General features: G+C 45.7%; 1 protein-coding gene across 3 annotated transcripts in view; it reads left to right on the top strand.

Moving 5' to 3' along the window:
* LOC144754887 (hexokinase-1) overlaps window positions 1–27,199 on the top strand; it is a 1,510,469-nt gene that overhangs the window by 802,042 nt on the left and 681,228 nt on the right. For all 3 annotated transcript variants that reach the window (XM_078643208.1, XM_078643209.1, XM_078643210.1), the window contains one exon: window positions 4,583–4,816. In XM_078643208.1, the coding sequence (XP_078499334.1) occupies window positions 4,583–4,816 (234 nt within the window). The remainder of the gene's footprint in view (window positions 1–4,582; window positions 4,817–27,199) is intronic.

Below are 27,199 nucleotides of genomic sequence, written 5' to 3'. Positions count from 1 at the left end.
ACTTTAAATTTAGGTTTGCCCTTTTGTGCCATTTTTTGCTCTGCCTTGTGATTTGGCTGTCTTATTGTTAGGCAAGATTGTATTTCTAGATGCTCGGTTTTATCTTGTAACTTGAGTATCTTTTTTTTAAACTCTTTTTTTATTAACAATGCTCGTGAGACCATACAATACAACACCATGTCTGAATAGCACAGTGGGAGATAATACAAACGTTATCAGGAAATTACACATCAGGGAAACACAAGGGCCCTCCAGCGTTTCAATTTGACTACCCCTCCAAGAGAGTACCCGTTCCTCTATATTTGCGCCAGGGCACCCATACTTTCTTCCATTTTTTCGTACACCCCCCGCTTTTGTATACCGTTTCTTCCGCTCTTTGGCACCAGTCAAGGTCACGCTGCCAATCCTCCAAGAGCGGGGCGCCTGCACCCCCATCCCCTGGCAATGTTCCATTTTGCAATCCCTGCAGCCAAGGCCAGCCAAAGTTCCACATATCTCGACCAATCAGTGTCCCTTTTAATCCGCAGTAGAAGCCACTTCGGGTCCATCGGGACTGACACCCCCATTACCTTAGACATAGTGTCCGTTACCTTCGTCCAGAATGGAATGATCTCCGGACCATCCCATAGGATATGAAAGAATGTGCCCTCCTGTTGACAACCCCTCACACAGGATGCCGACTGGCACCTTCCCCATGCATAAAGGTGAGCGCGAGGATAGTAGGTACGATGAAGGATTTTAAACTGCACGAGCCTAAACCTAGAGCAGATTTCAATCTCTCTAGGACACTGGAGCGTGTCTTGCCAGTCTTCCGCATCAAGGCTCCCAAGGTCCCTGGCTCAGGCCGCTCTGAGATTAACCAAGGGATCGGGTATATTATTTATTAATTTGCAATAGATTGTGGATGTGAGTTTCTCTCCAATGGGGTAGAGTAATAACCGATCCTCCTTCGGGGAGTATACGGAATGAATGTACCACTCGGTTTATGGGAGCGTAGGGCATGCAGGAGAAGTATGTCCTGATATCTCTGTGAGTGCTGTAAGCTGTACTCCTGAAGGTAGTCGAAGGTGCGTGGAGTGTCCCTTTTCCATACATCCCCTAGGTAGTTGATGCCAATCTGTTGCCATCCCTTAACCTCGTCAGAGTCATCATTTCACTCAGCAGCTCACCCTGCCACAGTGGAGTTCTCCCGGTTAGCTTGCAAGCCCAGCCCAGGAGCCGATTTGCCTCTTTCCAACAGTGTAGAACTACCTTAGTGTGATCAGGCCATGACCTCTGCGGGCATAGAGAAGAGGTTCACAATTGCCCCTCGGCATAACCATTCTATCCACCCTATAGGGGGGCTCGTCCCTATCTGTGTACACCCAGTCGTTAACCACCTGCAATTGTGAGGCCTAGTAATATAATTTAACATCTGGGATCGCCAACCCCCCGTCGTACACCCCCCTATGTAACTTGTGTAGCGCTATCCTAGGGGATCTTCCGTCCCATAACCAAGTCCGTACCGCCTGTGAGATCCGTTTGAATACGCTCGTGGGGACCGGGTATTGAGTGTTCAGCAGAACGTATAGGAGTCTTGGTAATGTTAGCACCTTAAACAAGGCCATCCTACCCATGAGAGAGAGCGGAAGGATGCGCCAATGAGCCACGTGGCATTCAGGTGAGCCAGCTGAGGCTCAAGATTCCTCTAAAAAAAATCCTTCCTGTCGCCCGTGACTTATACTCCTAGATATTTGAATCCCTCCAAGACCACCGGTGCCGAGCACCGAGATTGGACCCGAGGGGGAGAGCCAGACAGAGGAAAGATCACAGACTTCGACCAGTTGATGGTATAGCCAGAGTAGCTGCCGAACAACTCGAATAAGGGCACTACTTGAGCAATCGACTTATATGGTCTTGCCAGATAGAGGATGATGTCGTCGGTGTATAGGGATATACGCTTTTCCCACTCGTCAGTCGCCGCCAAGCCCCAGATTGAGGGGTCCCTCCTGATCCAGTGGTCCAGAGGCTCCAGTGCGAGGGCGAAGAGGAGGGGGACAGTGGGCATCCCTGTCGAGTTCCCCTCCGCAGGGAAAAGGCCCTAGATACAGCCCCGTTGACACGCACCCAAGCCGTTGTTCGTTCATACAGGAGCCATACCCAGCTACAGAAGATCGGTCCGAAGCCCAACCTCTGAAGTACCATGAACAAATATGGCCATTCAATACTATCGAAGGCCATTGAGGCGTCCAGCGCCATCAATGCTGTCTGAGTATCCCCAACATCTTCAGTCATGTAGAGAACCCTATAGAGACACCGAAGGTTGTGACAAGTGCTTCTGCGGGGTATGAACCCGGATTGGTCAACGTGGACCAAATCTGTAACCACCCACAGCAGTCAATCAGCCAGGACCTTGGAGAGAACCTTGGCCTCCACATTTAGCAAAGAAATCAGCCGGTACGAGGTGCATTGGTCTGCTGGTTTCCCTGCCTTGTGACTCATCATTATCATGGCCTCTCTTTGATCAGAGGGCAGGCTCCCGCACTCATTGAGCATCCTAAGCATAGGGGCTGTCACAATTGTGGCTTGCTTTTTATAGATTTCAATTGTGAGCCCATTAGGAACAGAGGCTTTACCCGACTGCAGGGAGTTTAGAGCATTACTGTTCTCCTCTACCGTAACATCTGCTTCTAGGCGTTCACTCATTTCCTCAGATAACGTGGGTCGCGCAAAGTTGCGTAGAAATTCTGCACAGTCCCTTTCAGTTCTAGTGCATACAGGAGAGTACACTGGCTCGAAATGAGCCGGAAAGGCCTCTGCTATGTCCATGCTTGACGTGCATAGTGAACCCGCTGCGTTCCTCACTGCAGATACCCACGAGCACTCCCTATCCCGGCACTCCAGCCACGCTAGTAATTTCAGTGTTTTGTCCCCAACACCATAAATCCAGTGCTTTGTGGCCAGCGCATAGGCACGGGCCTCACCCTCGGCCAGGGCCCTAAGATCTTTCTGTTTCAGCTTCAGTCTGTGGCAAAGTTCCACCTAGGGGGTCATTCCAGTGTCCCTATCTAGCTGCTCGATTTCACACTCAAGGAGCCGGACATGAAGATACTGCTCCTTTTTCTGTGCCCCAATTAGTGACTGGGCCAAGCCCCTCAGCACTGTCTTGTAGGCCTCCCACAGACTAATCTTGGAGTCCACGGACCCCAAGTTCTCTTTGAAGTACAACTTGGACCCCTCTCAAAGCTTGTCACCGATTTCCGGGTCCCAGAGGCGCCAGGGATCTATTCTCGGAAAGGTCGCCCTGGTGACGATCGGGCCCCTAAGGGGGTACAAACAGGGGAGTGATCCAAAATCCCCCGAGCCATATGTTTAGTGTCGCTGAATTCCCCCATTTGATAATTGCCGGTAAAGAAGTGGTCGATCCTGGAGAAGGACCCGTGACGCCCCGAGTGGAACGTGTTCTGCCGAAGTGAGGGGTTGTGCGCCCGCCACAGGTCACCCAGTCTCATATCCGTGGCAAAGTCCTAGAGGCCCCGTTTCCCTTGTCTACCTGAGGGGGTATTGGACCGGTCGTATTCCGGGTACATAACTGCATTTGTGTCACCACCGAGAAGTAGTATTCCCGTAGGGAGGCTTGTCAAGAATGCACTCAACTTAGGGAAGCACACAGAGGGTAGGCCCGGGTGTATATAGGAGGAGCAAAATATCAATAAGCGTCCCTCCCATCTACCCACCACTGCAGCAAAACAGCGTGCGTCGTCCGCCCATGTGCCCGAAACAACAAAAGGTAGGGTATTATGTACCAGGATTCCCATTCCTCGTGACCCAGAGGTGAACCCCGACTGTGCAACCATTTTGTAGCCAAAACGATCTAGGGCTTTACATCTATTCCCTCGCAGATGCGATTCTTGAAGAACCACATCCGGGGAGTGCCCCTGTAGGTGCTGCAGTACTAGTGTATGCTTAATTATATTGCCCAGCCCATTAACGTTCTAGGTCCAGACCTGTACCATAGCCGGGTCACCCATCATCTCGTAAACCTGCCCACCCTCTCGAAGAGACCATTGTCCCTGATGTGACCCCCAGAGCAATCCCCAGTGAATGGTGAATATGATGGCCTCAAGAAAACTTCCCGTCCCCCCAAATTCCCCAGAACCCCATGAACATAACAATCCAGAAACCCCACTCCCACCTCCCTGCCAGGTGAGTCCCCACCCTCCCACCATGTAAACTCACAGGATTATCTTTTTTAAATCACTCCAACACCCTCGAGGCAAATTCACGCTATACAGAATTGCACATATGTGATTTTATGATGGAAAGTAGGTGAAAAAGTGTTTGTGCAAATTGGTGTTTTCGATGTTTCATCGCAAGAGTCATTAGTACAAATGTTGGGTTCAATTTGGTAAAAAATATGGCGTCAATGAAGCTGCTCCTATCTGGCTTTCTGGACCGAGTTCTAAGCAAGAAAGGAATACTAAAGAAACGTACGATAATGTTAAAGTAGATTTTAAACATATTTAGAATTGCACCATTTTCCTTTTCATGTTTAAGTAATGTTATCTAACCCCAAGTATGTCTGTACTTTTTTTCTTTATAGAAGTAAAGAAGGATTGACTAAAGCCAAAGATATCTTGACTCGCCTAGGGGTGGAACCATCCCATGAAGATTGCATTGCCGTGCAGCATGTGTGTACAATCGTTTCATTTCGTTCTGCTAACCTGATTGCTTCTGCTTTGGGAGCTATACTGACTCGTCTGCGTGACAATAAAGGAGTAGCCAGACTGCGTACCACAGTTGGCATAGACGGATCTCTTTACAAGATGCATCCACAGTGAGTTCTATATTTACTTTAGGTAAAGCATGCCACCTGTTGGGTATAATCTTACAAAGGTTATGGAAGGCTAACGTCCTGACACAGTCAGATTACATAGGCAGATGCAAGTCGGCAAGATAGTTCCACTGACCTTTACTTAATCTTGTGTACAAAATACATATGTTGAAGTTCAGATGAAGAGAAGCCAACATCCGTGTGTGTTCAAAATTTATTTGCAGGTTTTAAAGCTCGGAGGGGTGGAATTGATACCCGTAAGGATGGTGGAACAATCATATTAGGCACACTACAAATAAGATACAATATTTTTCTCGTATTTAATTTTATCAAAAAATAGAGTGTGCTTGCCACAATATTAGAGGGCTGTACTAATAATTAAAGTTCAGAGTTTGTGCATCACCTGACTGATTGTTGACTAACAGTAGACCAATATTTGCTTTTTGCCTTTAAAAAATAGCAAAGACAAACGTGTGTATCTTAATCAATTTCTCTGATGGTTAAATTATACTTTTTCCCATTTCCGAAAAGTGCTAGTCTGGCATAATTTGAAACGTTATTCATTTGTTCCAGTGGCTGACACAAACATTGTGGCATTGAATGAGTTCCTACATTAGTATGCCCCACTTCCTCACCCAATTCACCACTTTCTCCACTTCCAATAAACTTTAAAAAGTCCACTGGGAAGCTCCTTGAGCATGAGAGGACAGCACAGCCACACTGCAGTTTGGCGGCCCATAAAATGTGATGGCAGCATATGTCATTTTAAGTAGTTTTAGTAATAGAAACACAACATGACTAGTAGAGACTGTAAATGGATCACAGAGCAAGACATACTGCCAGGTTGTTACACGATATACGCCCCATTGTCTTCTAGCAAATGACTATGCTTGGCCCATTGTTTGTTCAGACTGCAAATAGTCTTAAAATCTGGGTAGAGTTGTTCCTCATGATAAGCAGCAGAGGCGTTTGCAAAATCAGAATTTTCTGAAGAACGAGCCCATAGGTGCAACCCTGCTACAGGTCAGGAGGGAAATGAAAGTTCACCTCTTTAGTACTCTGTACGGTGCTGCACTGCTAGCCAGCTAGGATGGTGCTTTAGAAATACTTACATTGATGCAAGATAAATGTACTGTTCTGTCTTGTGATCTAGCATTGATGGGCTCCCCTGTATGACTCTGGGCCTTGGCTCAATAGTTTTGACAGCAATGAGGAGCTTAACCTTTGTCTTAAGTGGTATTGATACAGGGGGGTCATACCTTCAAGATCCTTCTTTAAGAGTTGTTGGTACATTCTTTTCGTTAACGTTCTTCACAGAATGCAATACACAATTATATACATCATAGATAAAATTCACTGAGTGTTTGAGTGTCTGCTTGTAGCCTCCCAACCCACCAGCAAACTAGTTTTATTTAGGTCTTCGCAACAGTTTTTGGACTAGGGCCTGAAAATAAACTGCAGAGGCATGCTTCTTCACTAGGCAGATTTACAAGTATAAAGCATGTTCAGGACTGTACCTTGCTTATACTAAGAAAGTTTAATTCTCCAGTATTAGGGGTGTCTTTCATAGATTCACATGCCTGAATCATTCCCCGTCGTCGGAGTGGGAGTCCCACGGTATATAAAAAAAAGCAATAATGCTCAAAACACATCTGGAGATCAGCTTCGTCAGCCTGGCGACTGAGCACCTAACAGCGAACCTAAAAAGTAAAGAAGAGAGAGAACTCCTAGACCTACTTCTCACAGCAGCCCTCAAAATGATCCTAACGAACTGGAAAAACACAGCCAAAGCAAGCTTTAAAACATGGATCAACTGGATTACCTTTCTGAGGGGAGCCGACAACATTACAGGCACCTTCTCGAAAGAACACAAAGCCAAGCTGCACATGTGGGACCCGCTCGATGAGCTCCTGAGGACGACCCAATAAAGGACAATCAAGGACAACTACGTGCGTACCCCCCCCCCCCCCCCTTCTTTCTTCTTTTCTCTTTTCTTCTCCAGTGGAGGGAGAACAATAGATATGACCGCCATCTGTGTACCTATATCTGTATATATATATTTTTGTACGACCTTCTTTTGTATACCAATAAAAAATTTCTAAATAAAAAAAAAAGAAAACCTTGCAAAAAAAAAAAAAAAAAAAAAGCAATAATATGCTATAAATACATAGTAAATACCAATAAAAAACAAACCAGGAAGTAAAGTAGCCAAAGCTACAGTAGAAAAAACTTCCACATTAGTGACTATCCCTGTCATTTTGTATAGCCCAAACTGCAGCCAATCAGGCGACAGCACCCACCAGAAGGTTCCCCCCAGAGGCTCATGCTGTCAGATTTTTTACCGCACGTCGTGTGCAGGGAGTCTCCCTGAGCTCTGCTCAGTTTCTTCATTTATTTTATATATATATATATATATATATATATATATATATATATATATATATATATATTACATTTTGTGATGTTTTCGCACATGAAGTCTATTTGTTGACCCTGTGTCACTGGTGGAAAGCTGAGACCGTTTCCATGGATCATTTTGTCTGCCTGTCGCTGACATGGTAGGATAAGAAGGGGATGTTCTTGTGATTGACTACCCCCCTTCTGATGTGGGAGGATTTTCAAGGTTTATATGGCGCCTTTATGTGCATTGATGTTTTTGGCTTTACTTCACCAGCTGAGGTTGCTTCAAAGGTAAAGGGTCTTTGACCTACTCCGAGTCTGCCTCCCACATCTGCGCCCACGAGATTTACTCTCAGGCGTTTAGACTCGTTCTGTGCACTTTTCTTCTGAGAACGTGCCAGCTTGTTGACTAGACGCTCTTGGTATTCTACGGCGGCAATCTCTGCCGTCACTGGTGCTCTACGGTGTCACAGGGCTACAGGATCCTGTTGACAGAGCCCTCTTATGCACTGGTTGTAAGTCGCAGGAAGCTGCGCAGCCGACAAAGAGCTTCGTCGACCAACAGCCTTTTAACAGAATGCAATTTTGCCTCGTCAATGGTGAGCCTCGACGACGAGTTTTGCCGCGTCGACGACGAGCAACGTCGACAGTGATGGTGGCATCGTCGACGGGAAGCATCGTCCACGACTAGGGGGCTTCGTCGACGACGAGCCTCGTCGACGACGAGGGAGCTCCGTCGACGGCGAGCCTCGTTGACGGCGAGCCTCGTCAACGGTGAAGGGTGTCCCTCGTCGACGCTGAAGAGCAATCGTCGACGGTGAGGAGCCTCGTCGACGGTGAGGAGCCTCGTCGACGGAGGGGTGCCTCGTCGACGGTGAAGAACCTCGTCGACGGTGAGATGCCTCGTCGACGGTGAGGAGCCTCGTCGACGGTGGGGTGCCTCGTCGACGGTGGGGTGCCTCGTCGACGGTGGGGTGCCTCGTCGACGGTGAAGAGCCTCGTCGACTGTGAGATGCCTCGTCGACGGTGAGATGCCTCGTCGACGGTGAGGTGCCTCGTCGACGGTGCAGGGTGTCCCTCGTCGACGCTGAAGAGCAATCATCGACGGTGAGGAGCCTCGACGATGGTGAGGTGCCTCGTCGACGGTGAAGAGTCTCGTCGGCGTTCGAGAGCCTATTCAGCTGACCTAGTCAACTGAAAGCTTTGGCGACGGTTGGCTCAATACCAGTGGGCCACTGACAGTGGCCCTTCTGACATGTGATCCATCGGCAGTTGGCCATTGACAGTGGGCCTGGCATCTATAGGCTGTCAACAGTGGGCCTATAAAGAGTGCAGTTGGGGCCATTAACAGTGGGCACATCGGCAGTTGGCACGCAGGCTTTAGGTCCGTAAACAGTTGGCCCATTGACGACAGTTCACCTTACTCACTAGCAGGCTCGTCGACGACTTTCTAAGTCGACAAACTACTCGATTCATCAATCATCCTCAATGATGGTGAGTTTTATTGTGGAATGTTGGCCAAGTTAAGGATCAGTTTTCGTTGCCAACAAGAAGTACGTCTACGGAGGGCTTGTAGACTGACAGCGTCAGCGGTCACCTCCACAGTAGTTTAAGTCTGCAACAGTTTTTCCTATGCGGACACTGAGGGTCACGTTTTTTTTTGTTGACATCTCTGATGCTGGACCCAGTCCATGGTCAGGTTAGTCGACGCTTGATCCAGTTGGGCTTATGTACAGTGTTCCTTTACCCTACTTATTAATCGTAGCCTCCTTTCAGCAAGATACGAGATCTTGCAGGAATCTTTATTCTTCTATCCTCCGGCGGATGTTGACGGATTTACCCTCCTCATGTAAGGAACGGTGACGCGCTTTCGTCAAGCCCTTGTCACCAGGATAGAGGCGGAAGGTTTCTTTCTCTTTAAATATTGTATTGACAGAGATTTTGAGCTCTGCTTAAGCCAAAAGATCGGCGATGGTGACTCTCTGGCAATCTTTTAGCTCTCTGGACAGGATCAATTTTAACATAGGGGCACAGAATGTGCGTAGCCTTGAATACCCCTACACTGGCGCTTCTACAATTTTTAACTAAAAGGATGGAAAAAAGATAATCATCAACAAAACACCGTGCAGTGTACATTACATCTCCAAGTTTTGCAGTATTGTGTTGCGGAGTTAGGGTTAGAAGAACCCTTAGTTCCTCGCCCACAAGTCCATACTGAGATAATGGCCGTACCTTTTTATAGTTGTTACTTCGGGGCCATCATATTGACCAGACAATACCGCGCCTTCGATTCTCCACAGTACGGGGATCAACTCTTTGGGGTGCCCGAGGACAGTTTTCACATTTTAATCCAAGAGGTTCCACCCAGTATCTGGTATGCAACTGTATGATTCGACTCTAAATCGTATACAGGAAGTCATTTTTCCAGGAAACTACGACTTACTTTAAAGGAGCTTCGACGGGGTCCGGTTACGAGGGAGATCCTAGGTGTCTAAGCGGGCTGTGAGCATCAAGGGCGATGTGCCAATTTCGCTCCAACCCCCCTCCCGAGACCCATGGTGCAAGTAGCGCCAAATTTTAAAGTGCAGAAACACTCCCGAATTTGGAGTTTTTTTTTGGGATTGAGCATTTGCTCTCCCTTTTTTATGCACTTTTTCACCTACCTCTTTTCACTTTCACGTCCCTTGGTTAGGGTGGACGATTAGAGAGTCCATACCGCCGGGGTATAGTCCTGATGAATGCCTTGGTAAATTTAAGCCTCCAAAATGGCAGAAACATGTTGACTGACTAATCTATCTACTGTATTTATCTGAATTTTACCATTCCTAATCCTCGGCAACCAAATTCAGACACATAATACCTGTTAAATCGTGTCTTAGGGATCATTTAATAAAAAAACATTTTTGATACTCGTTTAGACACTTTTAATTTAACTCACCCTCACAACACGTCCTCCTTCACACAACCAGCTCCGCAGTCTTTCTGGCGTTGTAGCACACCAAAGAGGCACTCGGCCTCTTTGGTGGGGCCCGATGATGAAGCATGACACTGACTAGGTCGGTGTGTGAGGGCTTTCCTTTTCACCCTAAGTGAGTGTGTGATCCTTAGTTATCTCGCTCCAATCTAGTGGCATGTTTGAGACTGATTTGGCCTCTCTCTTTTTGTTTATCTACATTGAACCGGGGATTGAGAGAAGCCTTCTTGACTCTCCCTACCTCTCCCATTGTTGTTTTTTGTTACTTTAAAGCCCATCATGACCCAATTCCAAGTGGGATAAGGGTGGCATATCTCTGGGATTTAATTTGGTCACCAATGCGATTATCTATGGGAAATTCTAATTGTGATGTCAAAAGAGCATGCTCTAGAATTGGGCAATTTCCTGTCTGCTACGCCTTCATGGTGACCGCATTCACCTCATCTGCGCGAGTCATTCACATATTGACTTATGGATACATCAGGGACCGTCGGAGTGGTTCTGAATCTAATAAGGAGTTAGGTTTTTTCCTCTCAGATCCTCATCAACTAGCTGGTCAGATATGTGGCGCCGGATTTTTGTCATCTCTGCGCAAACATTTTTCAAAGGTTGTACCTCAAGAAGGTTTTTCAAATGTTACTGCCAGAGGACCTGACATGTGCACTCGACCTCCAGAGTGTCAAGGTTCAGGTGACAATGCTTCCACAGCACGGGACGTGGCTGATCTATACTCTAAGTTATATCCATTTTCTATCACAGGCCTATCTTGTCAGGACTCTCGGTCCACTCCACGTGATTCTTATGTAGATTCTGGCAGCCTATCTGTGTCTGCAATACATACGCATTCATCATTTCTGAGACAGGTTTATTTAAGGAGGATCACTCTTCTTAATAAGCAATCCAGTACATCCAGACTTTGCAGTCACTGTTTCAATGCCTGGTTTTTATCAATATACCATGTCAAGTCCTAATTATTCCTAGTTACGACACAGGATTTTCTAGGAACAACAGTCAATGCAAATTCAGCAAGGGTGTTTGTCTCTTGCGAATGAGAAGCCTGCAGCTCTTTCTTGCTGTTTCTTTTACGTACATTAGTCTATTTCATTACATTCTCCAAATTTCAGCTGGCCATGACCTCCACCTGCTTCCGGTGGGTGTCCTTCTGCACAGGATAAAGCTGCTAAAGCAACTGCATAAACAGTGGTTTCACGTCTCCGATTCATTTGAAGATCTCATTACAATCACTCCTCGATGCGAGAGGTTTTTTCTTGGGTGAATCCAAGACAGAAATTTGTACACAAGGTGTGTTTTTTCCCTCACAAAGGTATCAAATTGCACAATCACCATGGACGCATCCCTCAGGAATTGGGGAGCGTTATTTAGGGGCTGAAGGTCTTCGGGAAATGGAGCCCTCATATGGGGCTTGGTACATCATCCTGCTGATCGAAGAGCCATCTTCCTTGCCCTCCAATTTTGTTACGCAATAATTTCGAGGAGACAACTGTATTGTGGCGCATAGACAATACAACTGTTGTACTCTATGTCACTAAACACAAAGGGCTAGATCAGCTTTGTTGCCTCAGGAAGCCGGTGATCTATGTGCATGAGTGATACAACGCACACAACTTTCTGGCGATTCCACGTTCCTGGTACAAGAAACAGTCTGGCAGGCACTCTCAGCAGGACGACAATTTCCACTCTCGAGTGAGTTTTCTTCTACGGAATGTGGATTCAAATTTAGGCAAAGGGGTGCATCCAGATCTGGTCTTTTCGCGACCAAGAAGAACAGCACATACTGGTGCTTTTCAAGTTGGCATCCCCACAAGAATTTACAGGGAAATGCGTTTGTCGTCCAACTGATTTCAATCTGATTCCATTTTCCACCGATACCTTTGGGTCTCAAAGTTCTCCGGAAGAACAAGATAGAGTGGTGTCGAGGGTTCCTCTTTACCCATCATGGCTTCGCCAAGACTGGTTTACTGAGTTTCTCTTTTTTCCAGTCGGAATACGAATCAATTCGGACGTGTCCACCTCCGGATCTATTTTCTTCCAGAGCGGCCAGGTTTATCACTCGGAACAGCCATCTTTGAGGTCAGTGGCCTGCCCCTGATTACCTTTGGTTCGCCTATCTAAACATCCCTGCGGTTTGCAAGGGAGTGTTAGCCATAACAGGGACAAGGTCTCAGATGCAAATGTTTTTGCGGTATCTGATATTGTTCGGCTAGAATTCATCCTTTTACTCTTAAAATAGAAAGGATCTTCCAGTTTGTTTTCATTTAGCTGGCAAGTTCAGGATTACCTCATGCAACTCTACTAGTTCCTTAACTGGCAGCAGCTCCAGATGCCGACGAGATGGGATCACATCTTTTTATTCCTCAAAAAATATAAATCAATCCTTCAAAGGAATTTTCAGATTGTTTTTTCTCCGCCAGTTCGTCCATTACCATCGAGACATCTCAGTGTGGTAATAGGGCAGTTCATGTGCTATCCTTTAAACCTTTCCTCAGTGATGATCTACGATGACTTAGAAAGGTGTCATTTTCTTTTTATTGGCTTTGACAGTCCTCTATTAGAGTCAGTTAGGTTCAGGTCTTATCGATTCTTTAGCCTTTTCATACAGTTCACTATAACTCTATGGTGGTTCGAGTTACTCTGGAATTCATACTTAACGTGCCTCCGGAATTTCTTTCGGATCGAGCCTGTAAATTCAAATGCATCTTTGCCTCCACCACTATCAACAACATGGTTTTTCCATACACTTGATAATAGGAAAGGTTTCAAATGTTCTGTTTACAAGAGATAGTTCGGTTTTCGCAGATCTGATCAATTTATTAACTAGGGTACGATTAGTTAAAACCCAACAGGGTCTGGGCGAACAATTGCATTATTGATCTTTTGCTCCGATCGATATTTTGCCATGCACAAATTGAACAGCTTTGCTAGCAGCCCCTAGAGCGCACTCTACCAGGGCAATGTCTTCCTCAACTGCTCTGTTTGCTGGAGTTCTTCTCCAGCACATCGGCAGAGCGGCAACCTAGGTTAGCAGCCTTGCTTTCACCAATCACTACTGTTTGCTGCAGCCAGTAAGACCGATGTTTCCATGTGTCCAGCAGTTCTATGTAATCTTTTCAGCTAAGGTGAGCCTCTGTTCCCACCTCCTTTTTTCCTGCAGTCAGACGCTTCTGATACCGTTTTCAGAGTGAACATTCTTCACTAGATGCATTTTATCATGCTTCAGGCTATGTTAATGCATTTTATATATATATTTCATTATAATGTGCACAGTTTGACAAGCTGGGTTACTATGGCGTCTGCCTAGCAAGGATATTTACTGCTATCTACTCTGATTCAGGCATGTGAATCTATGAAAGTCACCCCTAATACTGGAGAAGAACAATAGTTACTTACCTGTAATCTGTGGTTCTCCAGTATTGGTGTCTTTCATAGATTCACATGCACCCGCCCACCTCCCCTTCAGAGGCTCTTACAAACTTTGGTTTACTATCACTCCGTGCGACAAAATCTGACAGCATGAGCCTCTGGGGGGGAACCTTCTGGTGGGTGCTGTCGCCTGATTGGCTGCAGTTTGGGCTATACAAAATGACAGGGATAGTCAGGGATAGTCACTAATGTGGAAGTTTTTTCTACTGTAGCTTTGGCTATTTTACTTCCTGGTTTGTTTTTTATTGGTATTTACTATGTATTTATAGCATATTATTGCTTTTTTATATACCGTGGGACTCCCACTCCGACGACGGGGAATGATTCAGGCATGTGAATCTATGAAAGACACCAATACTGGAGAACCACAGATTACAGGTAAGTAACTATTGTTCTTCATTTTCATAATTTCCCTGCCAAGATTCAGCCTTCTGTAGACCTACAAGCGTTCCTTCTCCACTTTGGTAAAAATCTGTGGCATAAGGTTAGTTTATTAGTGAATTTTTGTGAGTTTGTTTGTCAGTGTTCTTTGAGTGGAAGACAAGTTTCCTAGTAAGGTTTTCCCGTTCCATCTGAGCTCCTGAGAAAAAAGCATCCTGTGCACTTTTTATCACTTCTTGCCACACTTACATCTTGTTCATTCATGTATAGGTTTAGAAGTGCACAAAAGCATAGAATAGGTGCTGAACATGTTTGTAAATATCGACATGTATGACACTAGTTGACTTACCTGCATGGAGGTCTAATGGCTTTACAAAGCATAATAATGACACCTACAAGGTATTGTGAGGGGGCTTCACCCACCACCATAAAGTTTAGGTTGCAACCAAAACATGAATAAGTCAGCCTGTCATTTCAAATTATAGGCATTGCAAATGTGCCCACTTTTCCACCCTACGTGGGACCCAGTCATCACCACATCAGGGTTTGTTACATGACCTCTTGACTGGATCCACACAAGATCTGTTCTATGTAGCACCTCATGTTTGTGATGCTCATGAATCACCTAGATTTTGTTGTTCTGGATTGAACTACCAATTTAATATCTTTAGAACTGCTTTTAGTCTTTCCCCTTATTAATGCAGGCACACTTTACACTATAAAACAGATCCGCGATTAGTGAAAGAAAAAAGAGGTGTACCCCATGTGAGAAGTTGGCCTGGTATATGATGTTCATTATTCTAGTGTGCACCTTGCACCAGTCCAAACAACCCTTATGGTGATGGTTGTAAAGTCAACCTTATAGACCAGCTATCCTAGTGGTAGCATGGACAAAGCAGTCTTAGGCAAAACTCAAGAGGGCATGTGAAGCCAGCTGTTTTACCATATGCAATCCCTTTAATACCAAGTGAAAGGACACCACACAGGTTGTATATCAAAATATATATTTATTTATTTCTAACACAATCCTCTGAACTCTTTATGAGGTCAGAGGCACCAGCACATAACAAGATACTTAATTAAAATACAATAAGCTGCACAAAGTACAGTAATGCCCTAGGGGCACTTCGAACCATATACTAAAATAGTGGTATAAGAACCACGTCACGAACAAAGGAAAGGCCTAGGGCCTAGAGAATCGCTGGGGCTACTCTGTACTACCAAAGGATAGAGAGCAGGAGGCCCACGGGATGCGCGTGCAGTGTCTTTACACGCACGCGAGTTAACATAGAGTTAGAATGGGAACGAAAGAAATGGAAACTAGTTCTTTTAGGACACTTCCGGATGGACTAGGGAAAAGCTACTTGAAACTAGGACACTAGGATAGTCCATACCCACAGGAGTACCGAAATACTCGTGTTACCTCACCCACAGGAAGCGGGTGCATAGGTGTCAAAGTGTGTCGGGTTTCGTCGCTGATTCCTATGGAGCATTGGAGAAAGCTGCTGCAGGCGACCAGGAGAGAAGTGTCCGGGTGGATCCAAGGGCGGATCGAGGATGAAGAGTACCTGAAATCAGAGGGGACAGAGTCTGGGTCACTAGCCAGTGACCAGGAAGGAACCAGGCGATGTCGCGAAGCAATCAGGTGATGGTGTGAAGCTTGTCTCTGCAGCCACATGGACCAGGAGGTGTCGACGACGACCAGGAGCTGGGCACGGACTGTTCCACGAAGGATCTCGCTGTCGGCGGAGTCAGCTTCCGGATTGGAGTCAACAAGCCTTGGCAAAGGCAACCCACGCAGAAAAGGAAGATGGCTTCTTAATCAGACCAGCAAGGTCTGATGGGCTGCTCCATTTCAGGAGAGCAAGGGCCAGTGTGGAGCAACCAGACCAGCGTTGTAAATCAAAGGTTTTGTCGTCACAGAGGACACTAGCCAACGGGCAAGTGACCGGACAGACGCGTCAAGCAGGAAAATGCAGAAGGGCCCCACGCAGAACTCGTGGAGTGTGGAGGGCTGATCTTCTGTGCAGTTGGTGCTCGGGGCTGGGGCTTCTCAATCCCCAATGCACAACTTCGAGGGTGCCTCAGAAATTGCACGGAAAGCAATTTGCTGGCTTTCCAAGATGGCCGGGCCCACGTCTTGCGTCGCCTCCACGGGTCTCAGCTTTGCTGTGGCTGTGGATCGGGCTGAAGGAAGTCTGGAAATCCGGGTCTTGTCAGGCTCTGTGCTCGGGCTCCGGCGGGAGCGTCGACAAAGCAAACCGTTGATCGCTTGATGGTGCCTGCTTGTGCAGGGTGGTCACTCCTTGACCACAAGGGAGATTCTTCAGTCTTCTACGTCGAGTAGGATGTCGAAGGTCCAGAGTTTTATTTCAGAGTTTCAGTCAGGATAAATCTAAAGTCTTGGGACTCAGCTCCTACCTATATACCAAATTTAGGGGCTGGATTACCTGCTAGGTCCCTCCTATGGGTGGGACCCAGGAAGGGGGTGGTTACACCCCTTTCCCTTTGTCCAGTTTCACGCCAGAGCTGGGGCTGGAGTGCCCCAGCACCAGTTCGAACTGGACTATGCATGGGACACCTTGTGTGCCCCAGGCAGTGTCATTTCATTCAGCCCTCCCTGCCCCAATACACTATGGCCTGTCTGGGGTGGTGCTAGCACCTCCCAAGACAGGAAACCTATTGTCCAAGCCTCCCTCACTGGAAAGACTCCCAGCAGCAGGAGGTCAGACTTGTGTCTGTGGCAGCAGCATCCATTTTGTGATGCTGAGGCTCTGGGTAACTTTAACCGGGATTAGTAGAAACAACATGTCTTCTCCCTCTAGAAGGGTGGAATGCTACCCCTGTCGCCAAAGCGTATGACACCTTACACATGTTTTGATAAAGCCAAACCAAAGTTAGCATTTAACCGCGAGGTTCATAATGCACTTAAGAGTATATGGTATGGTTATATCCTAGAAAAGCTATAAGGACATGGTTCCGAAAGCTGCAGACAAGCTCAGCTCATGCTAGAGCACCATCTCACATAAAACCAAGCACTCTGCCTCCAGGATTGTTAAGGCCTGCCATAGGAGTGACTTATAGGTGTATATCTGTCTAGATATAAGGTTAGATATAGGAATACTATATCTAAGCATGGGATGATTACACAACCTTGCCCCAGCTGTGTGATCAGCCAGTTGTGTCAGTTTGGATGGCTAGCCAGGGGTGGCAAAAGATATGCTGCAGCCCCTGGTAGGCCTTGGGTGCACCTATGCCCTGGGTACCTATAGTACACTGTACAGGTACTCACAAGAGTGACCCAAATCCCAATTAGTGATGTACCTAAAGTACATGGTATGAATTTAAAGAGAGAACAGCAGGGCTGTGGGTCTGATTAGCAGGCCCACAGCCACATCTAAGTCGAAAACCAGTGAAGCAAAAAGCGGGGTAACCATAGGAAAGCAGACCCTACTCTCCTACACCCCAGTCCCGTATTACTGCAGTACTTTAAAGGTGCCCTGTAATGCCTTTTTTCGGACCTTGGTCGATGATTAGTCAGCACATCTAGGTACACAACTCCTCCAGACTCAGGTCTTCCAGGAAAACAAATTAAGTACTCTGCCTTGCTACTTCCCAAGTTTGTAAATAAAGCAAAGGTAATAGCCTGCACTCCAGGTTTAGAATAAGTACATCAAAAAGTAATCCGAATAATCTGGTGCTGTCCCCAATCCCGACTACCTCCGGTCGGGTACTGTACTAGATCAAAAGAAAACAGAAACTCTTTTATGAGCGACGCACTTTTCACATGCCCTGAAGGCTAGGGATCTAGGTTGGATAGACGAACACCTTTTTATATTCCTTACAGTAGAACATCTGAGAAGACCTAATATATACATGTTGCCAAAGATGCACAAAAACCCAGTGGACCCGCCATTCCACCCTATTGTGGCTTGTTGTGGGTCCTTACATGTACCTTTAGGGAAGTTTTTAGATCACTTCCTACAGCCTTTGGTACAGCAGTGGTCTACATATGTACAAGGCACTACAGACTGCCTAAAAAATCTTGAGAATGTCCTGACATCAACGGGTGAAGAATTTTGGTTGTGTACTATTGATGTCTCTGCCCTATACACTTCATTCCCCATGATGAGGGGATGGAAGCTGTAGAATGGATGTTGCTCAATCACGATTATGATGAAAGTCTGAATATACTTTTGTTGGAACCTCTGCACTTTTGTTTGTATCATGGTTATTTTTGTTGACAGAACAGATTTTATCTTCAAAAGACTGGTACCTCCATGGGTTTTAGGGGTGCGCCGACATACGCTAATAATTTCATGGCCAGATTTGAATATATGCATATTCTTCATAAAGCAGAATGGACAGATCATCTTTTGTTGTACCTCAGGTACATAGATGATATTTTAATAGCTTGGAGGGGCCAACAAGAAGAACTACAGAATGTGTTGAGTACATTGAATCAATGTCACAATCAGATTAAAGTCACTTACTCAATGAGTAAAGCTGAAATTAACTATTTGGATATACTGATTGAAAGGAAAGGAGATACATTGATTACGAGGTTGTAAGAAGCCCACAGACAGGAACAATGCATTACATTACGACAGTTTTCATGCACTCACATTGAAAAACCTTTTACCACTTTCGCAGTTCATTAGAGCACGTAGAATTTGCTCAGAAGAGGACCAGTGCATGAGAGAAATAAAGACTTTGTCTTAGGATTACAAACAAAGAGGGTACCCCAATGCAGTACTTAAAGCTGCTAAGCAAAAAGCATGCCAATTACAGCGTACAGATTTGTTAAAAAAACTATCAAACCTCCATTAAGGAGGGAAGTGTTTGTGCTGAAGTACTCTACATCAGCCTCAACCAATAAGAAATGTGTCTTAAAACGGTAGGCGATTATAGAACAAGAAGCAGATTTCAAGCAAGTATTCTTGGGTAGACCCATTTTTGCACATACCAGATCTAAGAATTTTAAGGAAATTCAAAAAAAGGAACATGTCATCCACTTAGAAAAAGGCAATAAAGGCATGATGAAATGCCACAATTGTGGGCATTGTGGAAATGTCATAGTTGGGAACAGCTTCACACATATTCACACCGGAAAAAGCATTAAATTAAGACTCACAGCAGGTATACGTAGGTCGTATACGTAGGGCGTACGACCAGAAAAGTAAAAATCCGGATGACGGAGCACAAAAGCATGATTAGAACTGCAAACACTAAATCATGTTTAGCGGTACATTGGGGCGAAATGCAACGCACCATACCACAATTACGCTTTACAATTCTGGAAAAGGTGTTGGAATCTGAACATGTCGATGTCATCCGATACATATCACAAAGAGAAACCTTTTGGATACCATATTTAAATACACTTGTGCCCTGTGGGCTTTATGACAAAATTGAGATGCTTTGTTTTTTATGACAATTGTATATTAGTAGTAACTGAAAATATTATAACTGTTCTATATATATTTTGTAAAATGTTGTTTTTCCTGTGAATTGAACTATGAGCTGAACAAGGTGCTTCATTTTACAGCATGATGCACACACACACAGAATAGAGGTAGGGATGGTATTTTCAGACAGGGTCATTATAAGTACAGGTTTTGTTTGGAGTAGATGTTAAACACTGTACTTTTCATTATAATTTGTATTAGTTTTAATTATTTTTCATTATTCATTTGTTATCGCCCCTTAGAAGCTAGTGTGGTTGGATTTTGGTATTAGACACTAGAACGCGTATTGCTATGTAACCATTAAGTCCATTTGGTAATAAAGCTCAATTATTCAAGAACACAGAATATACTGTGCATGGCGTACCGCAAGAGCGTATTGAGTACGCTGGAAGAGGCATACAATAGACAGGCAGGGTTGTTTTGGAGTCCGCTCTATAGCTTAGTGACGAGTCTGTGAATAACGCGGAAGCATCTCGCGTGGTTAAGTTATGTGACGCTAGGCGTCGGTAATTAGTGAGCGCACTCATGCGGCTGAAGATGTTGACGAGGAGCCAGTAGTGAGGAAGGGGTGGCGTTCACGTAGTAGGTATGAACATTTTGTTATATGTGGGAGTTTTTGAACACTGTGAGTGAAAACACGACTATGAAAGTGGCTTATGCACGGCTTTTTCAGAACCATCGTTATTAACATTGAAGAGTTGAAGCACACGGGAACTCATGTGGTTGGGAGTCATGAGCAGTCCATTAAAGTAGGTGATTAGAGGTGGTTAACATATTTCGCAGTTGAGTTTGTCGTATGTAGTATGGTACCAAGTAGCATTTTCATTTATTATTTTTTAGGTGCCACATGTTTTTTGGTCATTAGAGTTTCTATGCCATATAATAGGTGAGTGTTGAGTGGTTTATTAGACACTTATAGTAGGACACTTGTATTGTGGGTTTCTATGTTGTTGTTTTTTTTAATACACGTGTGAGGAGGACTATATACACATTATATATTTGCACGTTGTTGGATTCACCGTTCGGTGAGCATGTTAAACAATAAACACCACACTCGTGGTGAGTTCGGCTCTATTCCTATCCCTTGAGTACAGTTTATAAACTGTATTTAGTAGTTTGTTTTGTGATTACAAGAAATGTTTCCATTGTCATATTTAGTATTCTCCTGAAGAAGGTTATTAAATGAAATGCATTGGGAGTTGTGAAGATTTTATGAGCCTCATGTATGGCGTGTTTTCTACGTTATGATGATTACAAGACCAATCTCATGAGAATAAAGACAAGAAGAACAAGAAGACTCACGATTTACTGATTTGATTTAGCATTTAATATTCGTGATGTTGGAGTCACACTGTTTTGATTGACACAATTTTTTGCTAAATTAATTTATGTTACATTTGAAGATTAGCACTGTATGTAAATGTGGAAAAGGATTATACACATTTAGCACCGTCAGGGCATGTGAAAAGTGCGTCCCTCATAAAACAGTTTGTTTTCTTTTGGTCTACTTCCTAAGTTTGCCAAAAAGTCAACTAAGGTATGGTAATATGAAGCAGCAGAATTTTCTGTAAAATATATTATTTTGTATTTTCTTTATAGGCAAATACATAACTGGTCTATTGACCGCATGTGATGTGTCTTATGTATGCATGTGCCTCTGTTTAATGATGCTGATAACCATATTTAAACACGGAATTGCTAATTACCACTTCAATCAATCAATACAAACTTTATTCGGTCTTTGAAATAAAAAACATAAAAGTACAACAATAAATGACACACAATTCAAAATCAACCTCGATATTAACAGTTTAAAAATAATCCTCGATATCAGCAGTTAAAAAAATTAACAAGGTCCTACAAAGATATAAAAGATGACAAATTTCCTACACTCCAAGGGGGTTTAGTCGCAGTTGTTTCTCAGCCTAACAGCGACTTTAAAAAAAACTAAGGACGCTGAGAATAATGTCTCCCAAAACCATTAGCAAGTATATGAGTGCAAGGTGAATCTCAGTAAAGTTAGCCTTTTTCAGTACAGGAGGAATATAATGTTTCATGGGTACTTTATAGAAGCTTCAAAACATCATGATATGTAGCGGGTCCTGCAGAGACTTACGGTCCCAGCTGCAGGCCGCAAGATTAACAACCCTATTCCACCTTAATGGCACTTAAAAATAGATAATTACTACCCAATTTACCAGCTCTCATTTTATCAATCTCCGAAGAATGAAATAAGTTTTGCTTCAGGAGAATTCAAGTCAAGTGAACTTTATTCGATTTGAGCAATGCAGATCATATAAGTGCAGTTGCGTATATACATCACATAATGGCATAAAAAATACAACAAATTAAAACTGCAGATGATAAAATGATTGCATCCCAAGATTTGAATTTAAAGCACCAGATAAAAACCAAGTTAAGTAAAAACATACATTAGGAGTAGATACAATTTGTAAGAACAGTAAAGCTGGACACTCTCGTCTAAAGCTCATGGGTGACAAGAGAGACCGATTACATTTGGAACATAAAGTTTTAAATCTAGGGCAAATAAAAACAATGTGCAGTGTGTCAGGAATATAGACCATGTCACAAGTACACACAGGAAGCTCAGCGGATTTGTGCCATCCATCAGAAGCAAACAAAACCGGAGGGAACAAATTCAGTCTAAAAAGGGTCAAAAGTCTTCTATGTTAACTGAACATGTCTATGGTCAGATAAAATTCCAAGCCACTGATTGTTTTAACCATGTAACAGTGGGTCACTGAGCGATTGGTCAGCATGCAAGGACTTCCCTTTTCTGCTTTCATCTTGACTAAAAAGGCAAGTTTGACCCATAATACGTCCGCTTTGGTAATACGATTTGGGTCATAAAGTTCCGGTCTGCCAAGGTCTCTCAGAGTGCGCATAATATAATGCAACCAGGGGATCCAGAGTATGCAATCCAGACCCAAACAGTCCCTAAGTATTTGTTTATTAAATTTAAGTTTTGTCCTTCAACCAAACCATGAACCTAAGAAACAGAGGGCAAAGACATATAAAATAGGAAATATAACCCAACCAACTTTACCATGTACAATCCCCGATGGGACACATTGCAGAATCTTTAGTAAGTGTCTTACATTTTTTTTCTGTAATCTTAATAGAGTTGCAGGACATGTCTCCCCAGATCTCACACTCATAGCTGAACGTAGGAATACATGTAGACTTAAATATATCAGTGATCGATTTGGTATGACCGTGCCCCAGTCACTGTGAAAAATCGCCTACCCTGTGTGCAACTCTGTTAAAGGACTGTCAAGTTATTTTTCATAAGTGCTTGCCAATTAATCAAGGAGTCCAATAAAATGGCTAAATAGCAACCATTATCAACCCTACTAGTATGCTGGCCTTTTATCATAAAGTTTCTAGATTTGGTGCGCTTAGGTCTAATCACCATAGTGTAAGATTTGGAAAAATTAGTATTAATATCCAAACTGTCCATATTGTTCGCATATAGCAGGGCAGGCCCCACCCATAAGAACATCAGGACACTGCTCAACTAAAAAAAAATCCAACTGAATAATATAGAGAATAAAAAGGAATGGTGCTTAAATATAGTCCTGCCGGACCCCTCTCCTCAACTTGAAGTGCAGTGTGCACTCCCTGTTAGGGCCATACCTCACATAGGCCGAAAGACCATTTTTCAAATTGCGCAAAAAGGTGACTAGTGCCAACTCAACCCCTATTGTTTCCAGCAATCAATCAATCAATCAATTTGTAGAGCGCACTATTCACTCCGGCGCTAGCGGGTGGGGGTGCTGCTGCTGCTCGAACAACCAGGTCTTGAGTAGCCTCCTGAAAGTTATTAGGTCTTGATTCTGCCGGAGGAGGATGGGGAGGGTGGTTCCAGGTCTTGGCGGCAAGGGAGGAGAACGATCTGCCACCGGAGGTCGCTCTTCAAATGCGGGGTATGGTAGCGAGGGCGCGGTCGGCAGAGCGGAGCTGGCAGTTTGGGGTTTAGAAGGTGAGTCGTCTGTTGAGGTATGCTGGTCCGGGGTTGTGGAGTACCTTGTGGGTGAGGAGCTTGAAAGGTGATCCTCTTGTTGACGGGCAGCCAGTGCAGGTCTCTCAGGTGGGGTGTGATGTAGCTGTGTCGAGGGATGTCGAGGATCAGGCAGGCAGAGACGTCTATATGTGTTGCAGTCGTTTCAGCAGTTTGGCCGGGGCTCCCACAAGGGCGTTTCCGTAGTCCAGCCTGCTGCTGACGAGGGCCTGGGTGACCGTTTTTCTTGTATCGGTGGAGATCCACCTGTAGATTTTGCAGAGCATGCGGAGGGTGTTGAAGCAGGAGGATGAGATGGCAATGACTTGCTTGGTCATGGAGAGCGTTGAGTTGAGGACGAACCCCAGGTTGTGTGCGTGGTCGATGGGTGTCGTTGCTGCTCCCAGGGCGGTCGGCCACCAGGAGTCATCCCAGACTTAGGGGGTGGAGCCGAGGATGAGGACCTCCGTCTTGTCAGAGTTCAGTTTCAGATGGCTGTTCTTCATTCATTCGGCGACGGCTTTCATTCCTTCATGGAGGTTGGTTTTGGCGGTGAGGGGGTCCTTGGTGAGGGAGAGGATCAGCTGTGTGTCGTCGGCGTAGGAGATGATGTTGAGGTTGTGCAGTCTGGCAACCTGGGCGAGTGGGGTCATGTAGATGTTGCACAATGTCGGGCTGAGGGATGATCCTTGGGGGACGCCGCAGATGATCTTGGAGGCTTCGGAGCGGAAAGGGGGGAGGCAGACGCTCTGGGTTCTGCCGGAGAGGAAGGAGGTGGTCCATTCCAGAGCCTTGTCTCGGATCCCTGCGTTGTGGAGGCGTGTGCGTAGTGTGCGGTGGCAGACCGTGTGGAAGACGGCTGATAGATCCAGGAGGATGAGGGCCGCGGTTTCGCCATTGTCCAGCAGGGCCCTGATGGCATCCGTGGCGGCAATGATGGCAGTTTCGGTGCTGTGGTTGCTGAGGAATCCGGACTGGAATGGGTCCAGTATGATGTTCTCTTCGAGGTAGCGGGTCAGCTGCTTGTTGACGGTTTTCTCGATTACCTTTGCCGGGAACGGGAGCAGAGAGATGGGCCGGAAGTTCTTGAGGTCGGAGTGGATGGTGTTCATGATTTTGATGGTGTCGTTGTCATTGATGTTAGTCCAGGTGAGATGGGGGTTGTTGTGGGTGGTGGTCGTGGGGTCTGAGGTGTCGTTGGCTGTTGTGGTGGTCTGGTTGTCGAAGCCGTCGTGGATGTCTGTGATCTTGCGATGGAAGAAGATGGCCAGTGAGTTGCACAGGTCTTGCGATGGTGGGATGTCGTTGGTGTTGGAGCTGGGGTTGGAGAATTCCTTCACGAGGTTGAAGAGCTCTTTGCTGTTGTGTGCGTTGTTGTCGAGGCGGTCCTTGAAGGCGGTCCTTTTGGCGGATCTGATGAGGTGATGGTGTCGGCACATGGCGTTCTTGTGGGCTGCGTGGTTCTGCGGTGTCTGTTCGCGGTGCCATTTCTTCTCTAGTCTTTGGCAGGTTTTCTTGGAGGTCTGGAGGTCCACGGAGAACCAGCTGGCATTCTTGTTGGTGTGTCTGTTGGAGGGTTTCTTCATTGGGGCGAGGGTGTTGGCGCAGTCGTTGATCCAACGCCTGAGGTTGCTGGTGTCTGGGTCGGCGGGTGGGCTTCGGGCCAGGGCGGTGTTTAGCTGGTTCTCAGTGATTTTGCTCCAGCAGCGGCAAGGGATCTGTTGGGTGCGGTGGTGCGTGGTGGGTTTTTGGAAGGTGAAGTGGATGCAGCGATGGTCGGTCCAGTGGAGTTCGGTGGTGTGGCTGAAGGAGACGTTGGAGCTTGCGGAGAAGATGGGATCAAGAGTGTGGCCGTCAGAGTGGGTGGGCGTTGTGATGAGCTGTCAGAGTCCGAGGGTGACAAGGTTGTCGATCAGGGTGGTGGAGTTGGTGTTGTTCTCAAGGTGGAAGTTTAGGGCTCCGAGGAGGCAAGGGCATGCGTGCTGACGAAGTCGGCGATGGCGGGTCCGGGGGGGGTCTGTAGATCAGAGTTCCTCTGAGGGGGGAGTTGGGATCAGTGTGGATAAGGAAATGTAGGTGTCCGGCGGTGCTGAGGGTGTCGTCGGAGTTGGGCGAGACCTTGAGGGTGGACTTGTGGATGATGGAGATTCCCCCTCCTACTCTGTTGGTGCAGTCTCTGCAGGTGATCTTGTAGCCGATAGCTTAGCTCTGCCAAATGTGTCAATGGCTGTGCTGAGGTCCATAAATGCCAGGTGGATAGCTGCCTTTTTTGCTCTGGTGTATTTACCAATGAGCAACCACATTCAGATTCTGCTCTATAGTGCCACGACCTGGTCCAAATCCAAATTGGAAATACGACAGCATAATATGCTCATTTGCTCAAGCTGTTAAATGACTTAACGCTACCGGACCGATAATTTTGACTTTGGCATCCAATAAGGAATTAGGTTTGTTACAAACGGGGTCTGCTCTATTCTCTTTCTTAAAAACTGGTACAATCACTGACTTTTGTGACTTTAAAGATTTCACTTCAGCTTCCACGGTCTCCGTCCGTGTTTCCACAGAGGTCACTCGCTCATTGATTTCCCCACACATTTTATTAATCTTTCAGATCCCCGCTTGCACTTTTTAGAGGCAACTCTTGCTCTGCGCCCATCCTTTCTGAGATCCTCTTGCATTTGCTTAATAGATGAGAAGATAACAGTCAATGAGGGTTCATTAGACTGCTTATCTGTATTAACCTCCTCCTTAGGCTCCTTCTCCCTGGGTGACCAGATTGGCATCAGAGTAATTCCACTTTAACTGTTTGCCAATACTCTGTTTTTGATTCTTTCCTTTTTTTCAACGTCAAATGGATAGCGTCCATTGAGGTACTGCTGCCAGAGTCTGTTAGGTCCTCGCTACTTTAGAGAGTGACTTCTTAGCCAAGCGAGTCTGAGTCATCGGTTAAGGAAAATAACTTTTTGCCTGCCAGGTCTGGTGACAGCTCCCTTCCATGCTGCCGTAGAGAATTATAGGGCCCAGCACTCAACGAGATGCAATCCCTATCTTTTCCCGGACCACCCCTCTCATAGTGCACTGCCTCATCTTTTCTTTCTGATGTTACGACCACCTCTGCAGCTAGACAGCTTTTACTCTACACTCCGTGGGGATCTTTGAGCGGGGAGTCAAAATAGCAGCGGGGGAAGTGGGTCCATCCGCTCTATCTACTATCAACATACAGGGTTCTACCACAGCTACCCCTTAGCTGCCTACTGCTTCCTTTATTGAGTTTTTATCCCTCCCTTCCTCTGATATTGCACTGTCCATTTTCGTGCAATAGTTACTACTAGGCTGGCAAACATGGAAGCATCCAAGGGTTGTATTGGGTCCCCCTCTATGTGTGTTGTTTGCTTGTTTGTCTTCTCAGCTCCTATTTCTTGTCTCCCTTTTCCTATTCATCTTGGGTGCAGCTCCGCCGGATTCTGCAGATTGGCCACCTGCCAATGCTCTAGATCCGCTGTTGACGACGCTGCTGCTGGCCATCCAGGTTTTCCCCACTTTCCGCCGATCCATGCCGAGAGACAGTAGACGTATCACAATCAGTCACACACTATCTTTGCCTCCCCCTGCGAATGGACATGCAAAATTAAAAAATTTAAATGTTTTAGTACTTGTATAGCGCCCGAATCACCCCACATGGGGTCTCTCCGGCGCTTGTA

This window comes from Lissotriton helveticus, chromosome 5_1, assembly GCF_964261635.1.
Source record: "Lissotriton helveticus chromosome 5_1, aLisHel1.1, whole genome shotgun sequence".
NCBI classification, from domain to species: domain Eukaryota; kingdom Metazoa; phylum Chordata; class Amphibia; order Caudata; family Salamandridae; genus Lissotriton; species Lissotriton helveticus.
This window is presented reverse-complemented; position numbering and strand designations above follow the sequence as displayed.